General features: G+C 42.9%; 1 protein-coding gene across 2 annotated transcripts in view; it reads right to left on the bottom strand.

The window, feature by feature from the left end:
• Positions 1 to 17,426, bottom strand: part of AFF1 (ALF transcription elongation factor 1) — a 120,430-nt gene that overhangs the window by 97,828 nt on the left and 5,176 nt on the right. Inside the window, exon 2 of one of the 2 annotated variants that reach the window (XM_050895324.1) lies at positions 17,215 to 17,277. In XM_050895324.1, the coding sequence (XP_050751281.1) occupies positions 17,215 to 17,249 (35 nt within the window). In that variant the 5' untranslated portion in view covers positions 17,250 to 17,277. Of the gene's footprint in view, positions 1 to 4,139; positions 4,310 to 17,214; positions 17,278 to 17,426 lie in introns of those variants that run through there. The other variant, XM_050895325.1, reaches the window with a different exon arrangement.

The raw sequence follows: 17,426 nt of genomic DNA, 5'->3' as shown, positions 1-17,426 counted from the left end.
CTCTGTGGGGGAGCTTCAGCTGCAGGCCTGCCCCAAAGCAATAGACTCCAGGTTCAGAAAGTCCAGGCAATACGGAACTCTGAACTGAAAATCCCCAGCAGCCCGCAAAACATGCCACGGATCAGCTAGGCATTTTGTTCTGGAGAAAACAGGGTTGTATTTCTACAGGCAGGGCTAATAGCAGTGTACGAGCAAAACCGACAGGCGTTCACTGGATGTTTTAGCTTTCAGTAGACAGGTAAACTCCAACAAGACATTGTTTCAGCCCTTCCTTACCTACATCAGCTGACTGGAATGCAGCATCACCAATACTGGCATTTGCCTGTATCAACAGGACTCACGAAACAAACAATTTATGAAACATGTCTTTAGATCTGGCCTGGAAAGCTGTGAAACGACATGGAACGAAATCAAGCTGCATCATTCAACGTAGCTTCTCCTCAGGGAAAAGCCTCAGCGTTATTCCCTTTAGAAGAAACTGTTTTGCTGCATTTACCATGTTTTAAATGCAGATATGGCCACATTTTAGTTTTGCACAGCATCACCTTCTTTTTCTACCGAAATGAGTGGTACAGCCTCATTTCAAGACTCTTCTGCGTTTAGCTGGTACGACTTGGCTTTAGGGGGTGGAAACAGAGGGCTTCCCAGAGTGCTGTCCGTCATTACCCTTCCTGCAGGGCTGACTCAGGAGAAAGAGCAAGGTGAGCCCGGCAGGGATGACAGCACAACACTCGGATTTCACGTTGCTCTGACTGTGCTACTGTATTCACCTATGCACAAAGATTAGGAAATTGCATTCATTCTGCATACCTGCAACCATACTAATCGTGACCACTTTGAAAGGCAAGTTACACGACAATTGGAAATTCTTAGCATCCATAACAACAAAGTATTTATTTATCCACCAATTTTAAATAAGTGTAACCGACAGGGTCTACAGATAATTTAAAATTATCCCAAGCAGCCTACATCTTCAAAAAAGCAGCTATTCATCTAAAGATCCTCAGCTTGCGATTGCTGCAGTAGAGCACATGTTTTAATGAAGAAGGAAGCAGAAGAGAGATGGGCTCCACCAGTCAGCAAAGGAGCCATATCCTCGTGCCTCACTGATCGCTGGCAGTAGCTGGTAGCGAGCGCAGGTGCCAGTCTGTCTCACACACCTCCTAGGCCTAGGGGTCCTGCTATATCTCAGAGCAGCTGAACAGAACTTGATGAATATCACAACAAGTAAACTTGTCCTCATTCAGATCGATTCTGCTTCTGCTCACACGTTCCTGAATACACCATAAAAACCTGACACAAGCCCTGTTGCCCGGTGACACTACGGGCATCAGATCATCCGTGCGTTCCAGAAGCGAGTGCATAGAAAGCTACAGCTGCAAACCTATGGCTCAGCTAGCAACTTAGAAATAAGAAAATCTGCATTATACACAACACAACGCTAACTGGAGGATAGTTTCTCCACCTAACAGCTCTAGACATAAGCTACTTACAGCAGCCATTGGTAGAAACTGATCATTCTCAAACAGTTGAAACAAAAACATACCCAACTCACCATGTAATAATTTCTTAAGATTTACTATTTTAAAAAATGTTATGGCATCCATTAGCACATCACTTTCTCAGTCATCACTGTTACAGTTTTTAAAATGCTGAAGAGCAGCCACAGGCATGTTTTATCACCTTGTTTTCCTTACCCTTCCACCCTTCAAAATAGTGAAACCCAAATGCTAGGTGAGCTGCCCAGGACCACAGCACTGAAGCTGAAGAAAGGATGCAGGATTTTCTTGTTACAAAACAAGCATCATCCCCAGTGTCACATCACTTTCACTAGCTGAAACATACAGCATGTGAGAAATAGCAAACCCAAGCAGATGGAGGAGTGCCCGAAGGCCTCATACAGAGTGATACCCAAAATGCTACAGTGCTCTGTATCATACCACCTCCTCAGTAATTTACTGAGCTTGCAGAAATCGTTTGTATTTTTTACAAAGGAAAAATGAACACAAAAAGCTCACCCACATCTTTTGTCAGCTACCTTGCAGAGTAAACCCTCTGACACGTTTTGGCAAATGAATTCTGGAGATGTGTGGCCTCTCAGTCCCACGCAGTATAACTCCAATTATTTATTGTGAATATGAATTCATACTTCACTGTTGAATAAAAGCTTCTACACACCCACAAAACACAAATCTCTTGGACTGACATGGATACCCCTACTGACCTGTGCCACCAAAACAGAAATACCACAAGCACCAGGCTTTCTGGCAAATGTAACCTCTCTGCTGCAAGAGATTCATTTCTGCTGCCCATATTCACTCCTACTCTCTTTTATATGTCTTAAAATGAGCAATAATCTGAGACTTTCACACTGATCTTCAGGCATACAGAGGTTACCTTCTTACTCACTATGCTGAAATGCTCTGACGCAGTTTTACAGCTTGAGCGCCTCACAGCATCCTGACGAAAGCAAAAGCCAATGCACACGATGGAGCAGAAGGGAGGGTACAGAATGGCAGGTGCACATCTTGTCTTCATGCCTGTCTCAAACGGTAGGTGTGGGGCACGGTCCTTTCACCTTCCCCGCAGTACTCAGCCCAATGGACCCAGCCCTTGGTCCATCTTCCTCCATTCAGTTTGAACTACTCAACGTATAAAACTTTACTCTCTGCGCTATCCACCTTACAGGTTAGGGATGTGGTTCGCTGACCCCAGTGCCAGCCTTGCCCTTTCTCGGTCAGTTTGCTGAGGCTGGGGGCTACTGCTGGGACCCGGCTCCCACGTGCCCTCCTGCCACCCAAGAAAATGGCTGTGCGACCTCTGAGACATCAAGCACGTCCCTGGCTTTGGAGTCAAGCCAAGCTTCAAGGCCAGCCAGCGGCACTAAGATTTATGCTGTATCCTCTCTTAGCATGCGGGTCTATTAAAGCAAGGTGCTGATAATGCAGGCCAGTAAATCAGGCAAATAAGTGATCATACAAAGGAAAAAAAGATGCTGAAAAATTAAACCTTTGCCTCTTTGTTAAGTACTCCCGGTCTCCCTACACGCAGAGAGAGCAGGCAGTCGGAGCTAGAGAAGAGTTCAGCTGTTAATGAAGCAATCAATCTTCCCGTCCTTCCTCCCCAAACCTCAGGGCTCTGTCATTTTGCAGTTTGTAATTTAAAGCCAGCTCTTGGCTTCAAACCTGGAGAAAAGCACCACTGTGAAAATACACTGCGAGTGCCAAACTTCTGAGTAGGATATGCCACTATTTTTAATTTTTTTTTCCTGCCTGGAGGAAAGGGGAGCAGGGTGGCTGTTTGGTATGGAACTAAAGAGCAAAAAGAGGAGTTTCTCTCTTCGGCATTTCTGAAATGTCCACTAAAGCATCGTAAAAGCTAAAAGGCATTTACCAGGTACCTTAAATAGCACTGCTTCATCAAGTACTATGACTTAAGAAAAGCTGCCTCCCCCATGCCGAGTGTGAAATTCACTTTAGACAGGATGCCCCCCGACAGCAGGCAAGAAGTTATTTCTTTAAAAACACAGTTAGTTGAAAAGTATTTAACCAAGATTGGTATATTTGCTTGAATTTTGCTCCCTGACAGCAACTACATTGGATCTTTCTTTTTCATACTCTTCTCTACAACCATTTTCTACCCTCCCACCTATCCAGCAGATTTGCACACAAGCAGACACAACCTGCTTCCATTTTATACAGCTAGCTCTTCAATCCAACCAAATATAAACCTTTTAAAATATTGCTGTAAGCAATCACAGAAACCTGTTTACACTAGGCTAGTTACAGGGGGAAAAACAACAAAGAAATAATAGACAAGTCCACAAGGGAGAAGAAAATAAATTTCAAGGAGCTATTAACTTGTTGGATAGGGAGAGATTTGACAAGGAGCAATAAGACTTCGTTTTTCCTTTTAAAAGAAAGTTCATGACGAGAGGAGGTAGTGGACACTTCAGTGAACAAAATACACGAACAAAATCTATCCTGGACGTGTCACCAGACACATTTCTGTGAAACACAGTGTAAAAATCAGCAGCAAACTGTGCCTGAAAAGGAGGGAGGGCATCATTAACAACACCGGACTATGAAAAGCCCTCAATGAAATCCACCAACAGCGATCAAAGTTGTTTAATGCCGTACCTCGACTGGGCAGCCATCGTGAAGTTTATACTGCCAAGGGTCCTCTATCCATGAGCTCTTTTCCCCAGCTGTCCAGGCTCTACCCCCCTGCCAAAATCTTCTCTTCCATTTGCCGGCTGCCTTCCTGCCCGTTTCCCGGTTCCCGTGAACGTGCCCCTCTACAATGTCACCGAGCCCCTGGCTGCCCGAGCCCCAGTTTCCCGAGCCCGGGCTGGCTAGCGCAGGGTTGGATTACACTCATTTTGATCGACATCCGGGCACCCGGGCCCTCCCCCGGCTCGATGCATTCCCGGCCGGCAGGGAGGGTGATGCGGCCCTCGCACCCTCAGCTGGGGGGGGGGACACCGCACAGCCCCGCCGAAAAGCCAAGGGCCGGCTCGCAGCTTGCGAGCGTCAGCGCCGCACGCCGCCGGGGCCCACTGCTCTTTTATTCCTCCGCCGCTTTTGGGCCAGCGGGTCTCGCAGCAGCTCACACCCCCCCCGCTGCCCGCACTGGGCACACCTACCCCTTTTTCGCAGCGTTTTCATGGTACGACCCAACCCCCTTAAATGGACATGTTGTTCTGTCAGGGCAGGAAAACCGAAGGATTGGGTCAGAAGCGGAGGGGCGCTGCCGCCGGAGCCTATCGCCGGTGCGGCACCGCGGGGCGGCGGGGTGTTCCCTGCCCGAGACCGCGCCCACGGGCCCGCGCCCCGGCCCCCGCAGCCCGGCAGCCCTCTGCGGAGCCGCTGCCTGGGCTTGGTGGGAGCGAGGGGGGAGGAAAAGGCTAGAGAAAAAGAGCACACGTGAGAAACCGGGAGATGTGGTGGCTGCCGGTGCTACTCCCGAGTACCGGCTCCCTGCCCTCTGACACATCCCAGGGGCTGCGGGGGGTTTTTTCTTTGGTTTTGTAGAGAAACAAAAGAAAATGGCTCACGTAGTCTTCAAATTTTTCAAAACAAATATAGAACCCAGATGTAAACGTGAATCCCATCTGGCCGCACAGATGTAGCACGTGAAAACCCGAGTATACTACTAAACTTGCAGCTGCCCATACTTGAAATTGCAGGCTAAGAAACTAAAAAAAAAAAAAAAAAAAAAAAAAAAAAATTGTTACGCAATTTCTTCTGGGCTCTAGTCTTGACGGCGGTTTGTAGACTCACTCAGAAAGCAGCAATACCTGTCCTTTGCTCTGGGCGTTCCTTGGCACAATTATAAAAACAAACTACTCCTGCAACTCCTTTCAGCCAGTAATTAACCAAGCATTCAGCAGGCAAAAACATTCATCCAAGATCCCTTCAGCTTTTCTCAGCAGACTATATATAGCTAAGATTTCTACCAACACTGCAACAACATTACATTCCTCCTAATTTTCTGTTCTAAAGCCCAACTTCTGTCGAAGTAGTCAGCAGATAGCAGAAGAGTTTATACCTCATTCATGGCAAATAATGAATTATAATTTTAAAAGGCCATTTATATAAAATTATATGCTTGTAGAAGCTTTAAGTACATAGTTTAAAAATATAAAAATAATCAGAAAATGTTTGGTTTTTTCCCATTCTTTGTCTTTGCCCAAAAAGGAAAGATTGTAAATAGAAAACCGCAAAAGAACAAGCGGCTCTGATTATAAAGTAAGCAGATAATACCATTGTTATATCAGATAATCATGGACTCAACCACTCATAAATGACTGGGGATTTGAGGTGTCACCTTGATAATGGACAATGTCTATTAGGAACTCCAAAACTACACTCTCAAAACCCAACCCAAAAAAACAAAAACACACCAACAAAACCAAAACCCACACCCAGCATTTTGTGAAATTGTTTGAAGTCCTAAAAGTGCAGGTAAACCACTATCATCTCTGAAGACAAGATGACAATTTCACAGCAATTCGCAAAGAAGGAAACCCACAAGGGCTGGACAAAATAATAAAAGAACAAGTTATCCAAGCAGCAGACATCCATCACTGGGAACAGTAACTGTAACACAAAACCCCTGACTCCCAGCAAAGCATAGATTTCACACTTACACAAACACTCACTTGCATGCGCATTTTTTTAACTTAAAACTAAGCTTGCAGAATTAGCTATTTAGTGCAAATTTCATATGTAAATGAGATAGTACAGAAGGCAGCAAGAGATGATTACTATGTATGTCCTGTGGTGTGGAGGTAACAAGATTAACATGAAATCCTCATACAACACACTTTGATAAGGGCATCTCCAAAGAGACCAGTATCAATCTCATCAGGTTACAAACAGGGTATGGAAGACGGGTGCCATGACTTGCCCAGCATCACCCAGGTGGCCAACAGCAAAGCCTAGAAGGGAAGACAAGCATCCCGGATTGCAGCGAGGGTCTTCAAAAAGAGGCAAACTACCTACCAGTATTACAGTTGCTGACGTTAGTAGCTAATTACTTCTTATTTCACAGCATTTTATAAATTCAAAGCACTGTAGAAATATTAGAGCTCCATCAAGAAGGAAGCAGAGCATCTCTCTCTTCCCTAGAAGCCTAATTCAGGCTCTTAACTCTGATAACTTGATACCAGTGACCACAAGACCTTTCAGCCTTTTGTAATATGTAGTTTACCCCACATGGTAAAAATTATAGTTTTGTCTTTTTTCCCCCTTGGCTTTATTTGAAGAATAGCTCCACTCATCTCAACTCCATTCTGCCATTCACTGTATTGTATGAATTAAAACTCTTCTGTGAGGTACTACAGAAAAACAAGCTAGAAAATTCCTGTCTACATCCTCTTGCTGTTACCTTCAAGTGTGTCATATCCTGGAAGGGGCTTTTTGCTTCTTTTAAGGGTTTTTATTTTGTTGAAGCTGAACTCATTGATTTTCTAATCAGGGGACTTTTATCATTTTCAGATAAGACACAACCCCAAAGAAACACACCCTACCCTCAAGCCCCTTTTCTGCCAGGAAAGGGCCAAATGAACAAAGAAAGCAATAGCGAGGCAGGAATGCTATGCAGATACACGATGTGCAAGTCTTTGTCATTAGGAGAGCAGCTTAAGCAGGAGGGTTTCAGCACTTCAGAGTCAGAAAAAAACCCCCACTGCTGTGGGGACTGCCACTGCTGGAGCTGGATTTGCAAATGGCTAACTCTTCTCAGGTGAAGTATCTCCCCAGCCTTAAAAAAACATTTTTCAGATCCCAGATGAGTACCCCAGTCCTTGGACCATTGCTGGTCTCTCCTAATCAGCTGTCACATTTTGACGACTTATTAGATAGCAATGAGGGAAGGAAGAGAGACTGAGGACAGCCAGGCTGTCACTTGGGGGCACAAGAAACTGAAGCTTCTTAAATAAATACTTCAAAAGGTTTAATTTAAACAAAATATAGATTGACAACAGGTCTTAAAAAGTTTGGTTCGTTTTTTTCCCCCCATTTTTTTAGTTTGCAAGACAGAATCACAGAATAATTTAGGTGCCTGGGATATCCAGACATCAGTTAATCCAACTTCTGCCCTCAAAGCACAACCAACTGAGATCAAGTTGTACTGAGGCTGGAGATCCTACAACCTCTCTGGGCCCCTGCTCTTACTATCTAATTGTAATTTCCTGTGTTGCAAAATGCATCTGTTGCCTCCCATCCTTTCACTGTTCATGTCCGAGAGAAGTTTGCTCCTGCCTGCTCTCTACTCCCACCAGGTAGCGCCAGACAGGAATAAACCCCCCCTTGTCCTTCTCTTGCCCAGGAAGTAAAACCCAGCTCTCTCAGCCTCTCCTGCACTTTGTGCACTCCAGCCCGGTTGTCCTGGTAGCTCTGCACTGCGTTTCCTGTAGCATCTCAGTGTCTTTCCTCTACTAGGGAGCATGGTCTCCCTAGCATCGGACAGAGGGGCGGAATCCCTTCCCTCGTCCTGCCAGCCACCCTCCTGCTAAGGCAGCCCAGGCAATGGGCTGCTACAAGGGCAACGCTGATGACTCCTGTTCATCTTGTTCACCAGGACACTCAGCCTGCCTTACATAGCAAAGTCTGGGATTCAGTGCAATGTATGTTACCAAAAAGAAAATAAGAGCAACTGCAGCTTTCAAAATGTGTGCTTCGTTTCTTCTTAGGGCTTAATGATAGTATTTTAAATCACGACCTTAAAAAATCCCACATCCTCTCTCAAGCTCACATGTACTCGTTACTCCAAGGAACTTGATTCTTCTCCCTACAAAAAGCTGTGGCAGATAATAATGCTGAGAGTCTGACAGTTTCAGAGAAGAGAATATATTTAACTGCTGCTAGAAAGTTCTTACTAGGTATAACCAAAAGCACTGATAATTAAACATGCTAATACCAGCATCAAAACTGCATATCCAGCCAACATTTTGGAGGGGTTTTCCAAACAAAAGCAAAGAACCTATTTGCCCTGCAGACTTATATATGTAATTATCTTCTGCAATTTCAGCTGAAGAGATCAGAAAACAGGGAAAAAGGGAGGCATTTTAGTATTTAAGACCATCTACTTATTTTTAAGTAAAGTAATTAAGAATTCATTTAGTTTTCTTCATGTATATCTTTCATGCAAGCAACAACAAAATCCTTTTTGAAAGAAGGGATACTGTGCAAAGAAAGGAAATGAGTTGAAATCTATGCCTCTATCTCAAAGTTTCATCATCAAGTTTGGGGTTTTTTTTCCCTATATCTAGACCGTTACAGTACTTTCAAAGATTTGTAAGCTACTGATAGGAAGAAAGCTCTACCACGCTAGCGAATTTAAGGTTCCTCCAACATGCCATTCTACTGTTTAAGCAAAGAAACAAAAATGCACTACTATACTAAGTTGAACACTGTGCACATCCAGCGCTGCAAATGCAGAATACCAACACGGGGAACGACACTTTTGGTTACCCCACACTTCCCACATCTTGCTAAGACCTGTGGAATCCACACCTCCCTAAGAACCTGCTAACTGCTGTTTTCCATGGCTACTCAAACACACGGACTGTAACGATTTTCTATATGTTACAAGAGATTTTGCTCTTGAATCAAAGCTGCTACAAAATACTGCTAAACATAGCAAAATATTGCCATTGTATAGATGGGTAAGTGTATGCACAAAGCAGGCAATCAAATTACTTCATGTCTACCCTGCAGAAATCCTGTGACATAGATGATATTCAGCATTTCTCTCTCCAAAACCTACACTTCAACTAATTCCACCCCACCTCCCTGGGTGAAGGGAATGCTAAGTACTCTAGGCTCCCAAAGCACTGAGGTAAATATCAAGATTTTGACCACATGTCAAATCTTCTGCTTGACTAGAAATTAGTTTGGACCAGGGCCTGCAGTCCAGACTACATTTCCAGATGTTACACATCTGGAAAATTCATTAAATAAAAGGGTCAGTTTCCTTTCCATGAGATCAGTTTCAAACTTTCTGAAGACATGCCTGGATGCTTCAGTCCAGCATGAAGAGACTAACAGAGCAGTATGGGATATCTTCAGCCCTTTGCCTGCACTTAACCAGGCTGGAACCTGCTCTCTATTCAAGAAAACTTTAAAAATTATATACTTCTAGACTTCTTCCTTGTCTCCAATACTAACCAAAGCTTTTGTCTGTACAGGCTGCACAGATACACTGCTTTGGAAATTTTAAGGAATGTGATTTGTCTTTCTTCTGGCTAGTAGCAGGTTCCATTGCTAGATGTGGACATACATACACCATCTATTATCATGGCATTTAAAAGTTTATGCAGTGAAACACAGTAAGCCAACTTTATACATATCTACACACACACTTGATGTATGCAGCAGTCTTGCATTTGCTATGTGCTCTGAGGTTTAAACACACATTCTCTTAACGACTCAAAGCTTTAATAAGATCTTTCACTGCATACACAATCATGTAGTCATGGGAGAAGCCAGAATTTTGAATATGATACTGAATGCAATTAGATTTTTATTTGATAGTTTCAGGATCAATAAGCAGTAAGAGATCACTACCTCTTCCCTAGGATGTGAGAAGGGGAGAACATAGTGAAAACAATCAAGAAACCCCTAACATATGTGGATACACTTATGCAACATATGTAGGTTTTATTCTGTTTTAGGAACGCTTAAATTGGGCAGGAGGAGGAGATTCTCTAGGTCATATAAGCACTTTCACTGTTGGAAAGAATTTGCAAGGTGGAAACAAAGGTAAGAGAAGATCAGAAAACACTGCCCACTTCTCTTCCTTATGTCCTCCCATCTCTTCCATGACTCTATGGTATTCAGCCACTTTTGACCACAAAGTTCATTTTCCCCCCTCTTAAAGCATTAATCTGACCTATCATTAATTTTTGTTATTTATTATAGTACAGTAGTGCCTAAGATGACACCAGCTACAAGTGTACTTCCGCTTGTCTCCATATGTACTAACACATGGACATTGTTCTTGTCCAGTGGCAAAAAAGGCCAAGAAAAAGGGATAAACAAATATCAGGCAGAGCTGCTTTCTGTTTTAAAACATCTGATCATATAAGTTTTCTTAATCCAGATAGCTCAGACTGGAGATTTCCATACAGGTTATCTCCCTGAAGATTAAATAAAATCCATCTCAGCTCTTTCGGGCAGAACGATAATGGAAAAAAATATATTATATAGACTTGCTACAACAGCTAAGCTTTCTCCAGGAAAAAATGTCAAGAACAACATGCTTTGTTTGCTTCAAAAGTTTCTAGCAGTTTTCCACCCCCTCTCCTTGAAAAGCACTTGAACAAGTGCTGCTTGATTCCAGTATTGTGAAAAGGGATTGATGTTTAACAGGGTGTTGGCTTTATGGCAAGGCCTTCTGCATTGATCCAAGGTATACAAGGCTGTGCCAAGGCGAGGCACCTGCACTGGAAGCACAGAGGCTTTCCAAGAGAACAAGGACTCTGAGGAAATGGGGCAGAAGGAGACAAACCTCCATGTCATTATTCAGCTTCTGTATTTCAGCGCTCATCTCACAAATGCCTATAAAAACCTCTGAGACAGTAAAAAAAAAAAAAATCTAACCTCGCTTCACACTGCCAGGTGAGGACTGCCTACCATCAATTTCTTCGAAGCACACAGCAGACACCTCTGCTGAGGCTCTGAAGAGATTGCAAACCTGCAGGTAAATCAAAAGGATGACCAAGTAAAACTGTGGCACAGAAATAGCTGCTGGCTTTTTTTTTTTTTTTTAAACACATATCCCTTAAACACAGATACACTGTGATGAAAAGGATGCTATTATTTTTGCAAAGGCAAGCACTCAAAAATTAAGAAATGTTAATATCACTGACACCCAGGCAATGATGATACAGTCTTTCAAGACATGACCACGAACCACCTAGAAACCACTGTTAGTCCTCAGGACAAACCTATCCTGGGAGTGAAACACCTGCTTACAGAAGAAAGGGAGTTAATGTTCATAACAAGCTCTTTGGGCTTTGTTCCTGAAGCCTCTACCTCATTCCTCTCAGTCCACAGCTCAGCTGGGCTTGTTGCAGCAGTAGCACCGCTATCCTAAGTGGGTTCTAGACACAGCCTTCCCAGAGCGTCAGTGCCATGAAAAACACAGTGCTGGTCTGAGAGGCCCCTGCAGCAGTGACGCTGTGCTACAGGCCTTGCTATCTGGGGCTGTACCTGACAGAAAGGCTATTTTATTAGGCAGTATCCGAGCAACAAATGCAGCAGAAGTCATTACCTTCTACTCATCTCCAAATCTCTGTGCCTCATTGCTTGTGAACTCCTGACTTCTAGGGACCCTGCTGTATTTACAGAACAACATTTAGTGGGGAAGCTGGTAGACAAACCAAGGGATGGGTAAAGGCAAGCACACTGGGAAATCCTGCCTTTGTCACTAAATTGTTACCTGAACCTTACTTAAATCATCTAAATCTTGATATATGGTATTCTTTACCTAATGGTCTCCTCCATTCCCCCAATTTGTGTCATGCTGAGTTTGGTTTAATAGTGAATTCAAATAAAAAGTGGATTAATATCAACTGTTAAAAAAGATGAACAAAGACACCATAACGTCATGCTACACATACCCCTTGAAAAGAACTTGTAAGTAAAATCAATACTCAAATCATCTGAAACCTTAGTGCAAAAAATCACATAGCACAGGTGGAGAATATCAGGATCCTTCCAACTACTGGAAGAGAGGAAAAACAGTATCGGGAATTGAAGCAGGAAAGGACTGGGAGACTAGGACGCTAGGACTAGACCTCCCCTAGTGCTGCTTACAGTGATGTAACAACATACTACTGCTGAACTGCAGGGCTTTTTTTGTTCTCCTTTCCTAGGAAGATATCTTCAGGGAAAGAAAAGGCAAAGAACACTGGAAGTGTCATGTGTGGAAAACTGCATCTCAAGTTTGCTGAAGATAAAAAAGGAATTTTAAAATAAAAGAAAACTGAGCATTCTCTCTGTCAAAACTTTTAACAAGGAAGATAATGAACTGAACAACAACACTGTATTACTTTCAGATTTTCTAAAACATCCCAACAATCCCACTTACTGGGGTTTTCCAAAGAGCCAAGGCAGGCAGGTGCCTGCTTTCTCCTACCAGGGGTAAGTAGTAATTCCTGAGCTGTGCTGGCAGCCACTTTCCATTTTTAAGGAAGGAATGGGGGGCAGAGCATTGAACATCCCACCCAGAATAAAGCCTCAGAAATCCTATGCCACAAACGTTTCACGTGAAGCAAATGCCATTCTGATGCTTTTTTTAAAGTTTCAGACACACAACCAAAGGAACGGCCGACAGGCCTCGCATTCCCCGCCTCTGGTATCTGGCTCACCAGCTGCCCTAAGAACAAAACTATGCCATTTTGGTTGGAAGATTTGATGAAAACTGATAAGTTCCTGTGGAACATTTTGAGTCCAACAAATCAGTGTTTCCCGAAGAAAGCTTTCTGTCAGAATATATCCTGTCAGCTGTAGACCCCTCCCTTACATCTGTTTTCAAGATTAGCAGACTGCAGCTTTTCCCACCTGTTTTTTTATTCACCAATCAGGGATACAAGTTTCCCCTTTTTCAGGTCCTTGTCTCAAAGATGTATTGCAAATGAAGGAAACTGTCTCCATTAAGTAAAACACCAACAAAACAAATCAATAAAATAAGCTTTTTATAGTCTTCAGCTCATCATAAGCTCAGAAATGCACTCCTGAGGTGAAGAGGATTACCAAAGTAATACTTCTTAAAAACCTAACAGGAAAAGCTTCCTACAGGTGATCATAATTCCATACGTATTTAAGCTATTTATGAGCATTTTAATTTTAGAAGATCCATTCTTATCTACCTATGCATTGAATGAGAATGGAGTTCTCCAGAGATGAAGCTTGTGATTTAAACACTGCATACAAATGCAAATCCAACCGAAGAACAAACGAAGGTGTGCAGGCAACCTGGATGCCATTGTTTCTTAATTTTGAATTCCTGAAAATGCCAGACTACTGACCTCAGGCATCAGTGGTAAAGCACAGGATGTGGGTACATTATGTGCATTTTATATACACAGCACCATCTCACCTGGCCATATACCTGCCCATAGCTGGACACATTGACCAAAAGGAAGTTGAGATTTACAAGGAAAAAAAAGACTCAGAAGTTTCAAGCATAAAGCAACAACATTTTCAGATAAGGTGCAGATGCTGATGCATTGCCAAAACCAGTACCTACAGCATCTACTACAGGGTCTGGCACTCCTACAGAAGGAAGATCAGTATCTCTTTGCTCACCACTAACAATGCCTGCCATACCCAAGTGCTGGTTCAGTACTACTCAGTTCACACACCCATGGATTTTCAAAGGAATCACATCGTATTTTACCCCCAGCCTTGTTCATCTATTCAACTTATTCCTCCTAAAGCAGCTGAAAGTTTTCCACATCTCCACAGAGCTTGAGGAAGCCATTCTTTAAGTTAGTAATTTTTCACCTGCTATGAAATTTAGTTGCTCCTGGGCCTTTTCTGTTATAATGCTATTTAGGGGGTTGGGTGGGCATGCATGGGGGTGGTAGTGTTAAAGAAATCTTTGCACATCTTTGTTTTCAAACAGTGTTAAATAAAATAAAATAAAAAACAAAAAAAGAAAAAAATGTTAACAACAGCAATCAGTTCCTAGCTTTTGTTGCAAGATTCCAACAAATCTGAATCAGGGACTGTTCAAAGGGGAATACAGCATCCCTTAACTCAGGAAAAAAAATACAATATGACATTACACTAGTAAACATACGATAATCCATTAAATTTGTGGGACAAATCCCAGAAGCTTACAGGATTGTGAAACAATCAAGCATAGAGTACCAATAAAGAAGGAATAGATACCAAGCTATATTAAAATCATTAGAATAAATACATGGCCAGTAAGCTTTCCTGAAATGTATTTGCTGTAAAGTAAAACATGTATTTGTTTATACCCAGAAATAGGTCAAATTCATGCCCTTACCAAGCTTTTCAAAACATCTCATTGCACTGTACCGCATCAGGTTTTTTAAACACACACACACCCTTACTTTCAGTCTTCAAGAGTCACTGCTGTCCTTTAATTAAAATGTGTTCTCCCAGCTCTGTTGACAAGAAATCCATCTTACTACTGCCATTTATTGCCACTGATGAGTCCTTCGCATCTGGAGGTATAAAGGGTCAAATGGATATTGCGATTCCCAGCCTGAGGCAGCCACAGGTAGCCTTTTCATTTGCAAAGGGGACTTCTCCACCAGGTCCACCACACTCCATAAAGGCTCTGCTGCCCCAGACCAGCAGGACAATTCCTAACCTCTCAGCCCCATGAGCCTCCCCAGCTGTCAGCACCCTTCTTCCTTCCATCTCCTTGCTACCTCTACAGAAAACCAGAGGCCACATGCCTGTAGAGAGGTTAATCCTTAAAGAGTTGCTTATGTTCTGGTAATCCCAAATCCTACACAAGCCTGCCAAGGGCTTGATACTCTGTGTGTTCTTCTCCACCAGTAGTAGAGGAACTAGCCGCACAACAAATATATACATTGCTACTGTAAAGCACAGGCTACAACCATAAACGATAGAATTTCAAGGGTTCCACATATTTGGAGGAAAGGAGATAATCTTATCACCAAACTCCTTCCTCCAAAGTACAGTTGGAAAGCAAGCAAAATTCAGAAACCCATACACGTAAGCATACACAAAAACCAGTTTAACAAGGTAAATGAAGCTGTGCGCTGTAAGCAATGGCAAGTCTGAAGAAGGCTGAGGCAGCAAAACTCTGTATTGACCCTGATTCAGCAAAGCACTTCTCCATAGGCTTGCTTTATAGCACCTTCTTAAACTTAGCACTTTCCAGAACCAAAGCTGACTGCCAGCAGCACATTCTTGCTGCGCAAATCATGAAAAGCACTTCGATTTCACCAAGTCTAACCCACACAGCGTAGCTACAGTGAGGCTAGAGGAGCAGCAGGGCAAAGGAAAGAAACTGAGCTGAGTACAACATTGAAAAAAAGGGCAGGGAAGAATATAACCAAAAGGATATTTCGACTTTAACAACAGAAGACTAAGTTGGATGCAGGCTGTTATGAAAGAAATTGCTCAACAGATGTTAGGAATCAAACATTTCTGAGAAAAGAGAGGAAAACAACCCTTCATCCTTCAATATTTAAATTGAAGGAAACAGATTTACAGAAGAAACCACCTTCTCCCAGGAGCCAGACTGCACTAGAGGCTGCACCCTACTAGCTTTTGGCAGCCATCAGGAACAGTTTCCATCATCTTCCTTGGCATTACTCACTTATCACTCTGAATGCCTTAAAATGTCCCATAACCAGTATGAACTTTCACAAACAGTTAAAAACAACAGAAAGAAGTTTATAGTCCTTGTTGGCTTTGGCAGTGGAGCTGTCAGAAACCACGCTGTGAAGAGTGTTAAATATCCTGATTTATATTCCAACTGAATCAAGATAACATCTATGTACAGAACACAATGTACCCTTCAGATTCACTACAGCTGTCAGATTCATTTTGTGGCGATATCCAATCCCTAGATGAGGCAGAGAGGTATGTAGGACACTGAGCAAGTAAGTGCCTGTGATTTTGGTTTGCTTTTTGATCAGGCTGCTATACACAGTATTCCAACCAGAAGCCATACAGAAAACTTTTTTTTTTTGGAAGGTCCATTCCTTGCAGATGTATTGCCAAAAAAAAAAAAAAAAAAAAAGAAGTTAGATGTACTTTGGAGAGTGATAGCAGAGGAGGTGCAGTCGAGAGTTTGGATGTCTTCGCAATATCTCTGTCCACCCATGCCTCCCCCCTTAATGTGATTGTGGAGTGATCACTGTCCTTTCATGCCTCAGGATGGCATGTATAATAGGGGAAAAGAACACTGACCTGTGGTATGAGGATAAAGCATACTGGCAGTTGTAAAGAGCTAAATGAGAAAGAAATGCAAAAAAATGACCCCCTCGGGGAGGGGAAGAAAAATCAATTTTGCAAGTTAGGTGTCTAAGCGTAAAACCCTCATTGCCCAAACTTCCAAAGATGTGTACCTGCAAGACTCAGAGCTCTGAGTCAGGTCAGGATTGCCTTTCTCAACTCAAATGCATTAAGAGTGCAGAAGTGCTTCTTTCTTTTAAGGGCTGGGTTGCCTCACGCAGATCACTGGGATGGCAATGTTGCCCCTGCTACCCTGAGGCTGCGAACAGGACAGGATATGAAGCAACACGGCTGGCACACGAGAGATCAAGGCATGATGTGCTGTAAGCAAACACCTCAACTCCATGTGACGAGCAGAGCTTCCACGGGACAAGGGGCCACTCTCACCAGCGAGAATCATAGAATCATTTATGTTGGAAAAGACCCTGAAGATCATCGAGTCCAACCATTAACCTAACACTACCAAATCCACCACTAAACCATGTCCCTAAGTGTCACGTCTACGTGAGGGTCCCTTTGAGACCCAGGGTCAAACACTGTTCATTTCATAACAGATTCAAATTACAAAAGGCATCAATTCTTTGGTAAAACACAACATGTTAGATTTGAAACTCCCCCTCTCCCACTCAGTCATTACGATTCTTGCACTGAGAGGAGGATTATTTTTTTTTAAACCATCTCAAAATTTGTCACAGCACCTGGGAAGCCAGGATTACATTAAATTAATTCCTACCCATTGTTGCTGCTCTGGTTGTCTGTAGGTTCCATTATGATGTTTCCATTTGAGTCTGCTCATCTGGAAGAGAAAAAACAGATATTCAACATCTCTTTTACAAAAGCACAGCACATTGTACTCAGTAGACGTCACCCAAGCTTTGCTTCAACAAAGACCAACCCAGGTACATCCTTCCTCAGAGTCAGCAGAGGGCAAAAAGGAAGAGTCAA

Source organism: Gymnogyps californianus, chromosome 4 (assembly GCF_018139145.2).
Source record: "Gymnogyps californianus isolate 813 chromosome 4, ASM1813914v2, whole genome shotgun sequence".
Lineage (NCBI taxonomy): Eukaryota > Metazoa > Chordata > Aves > Accipitriformes > Cathartidae > Gymnogyps > Gymnogyps californianus.
The sequence above is the reverse complement of the archived record's forward strand: the minus strand, read 5'-3'. Positions and strand labels throughout refer to the sequence as shown.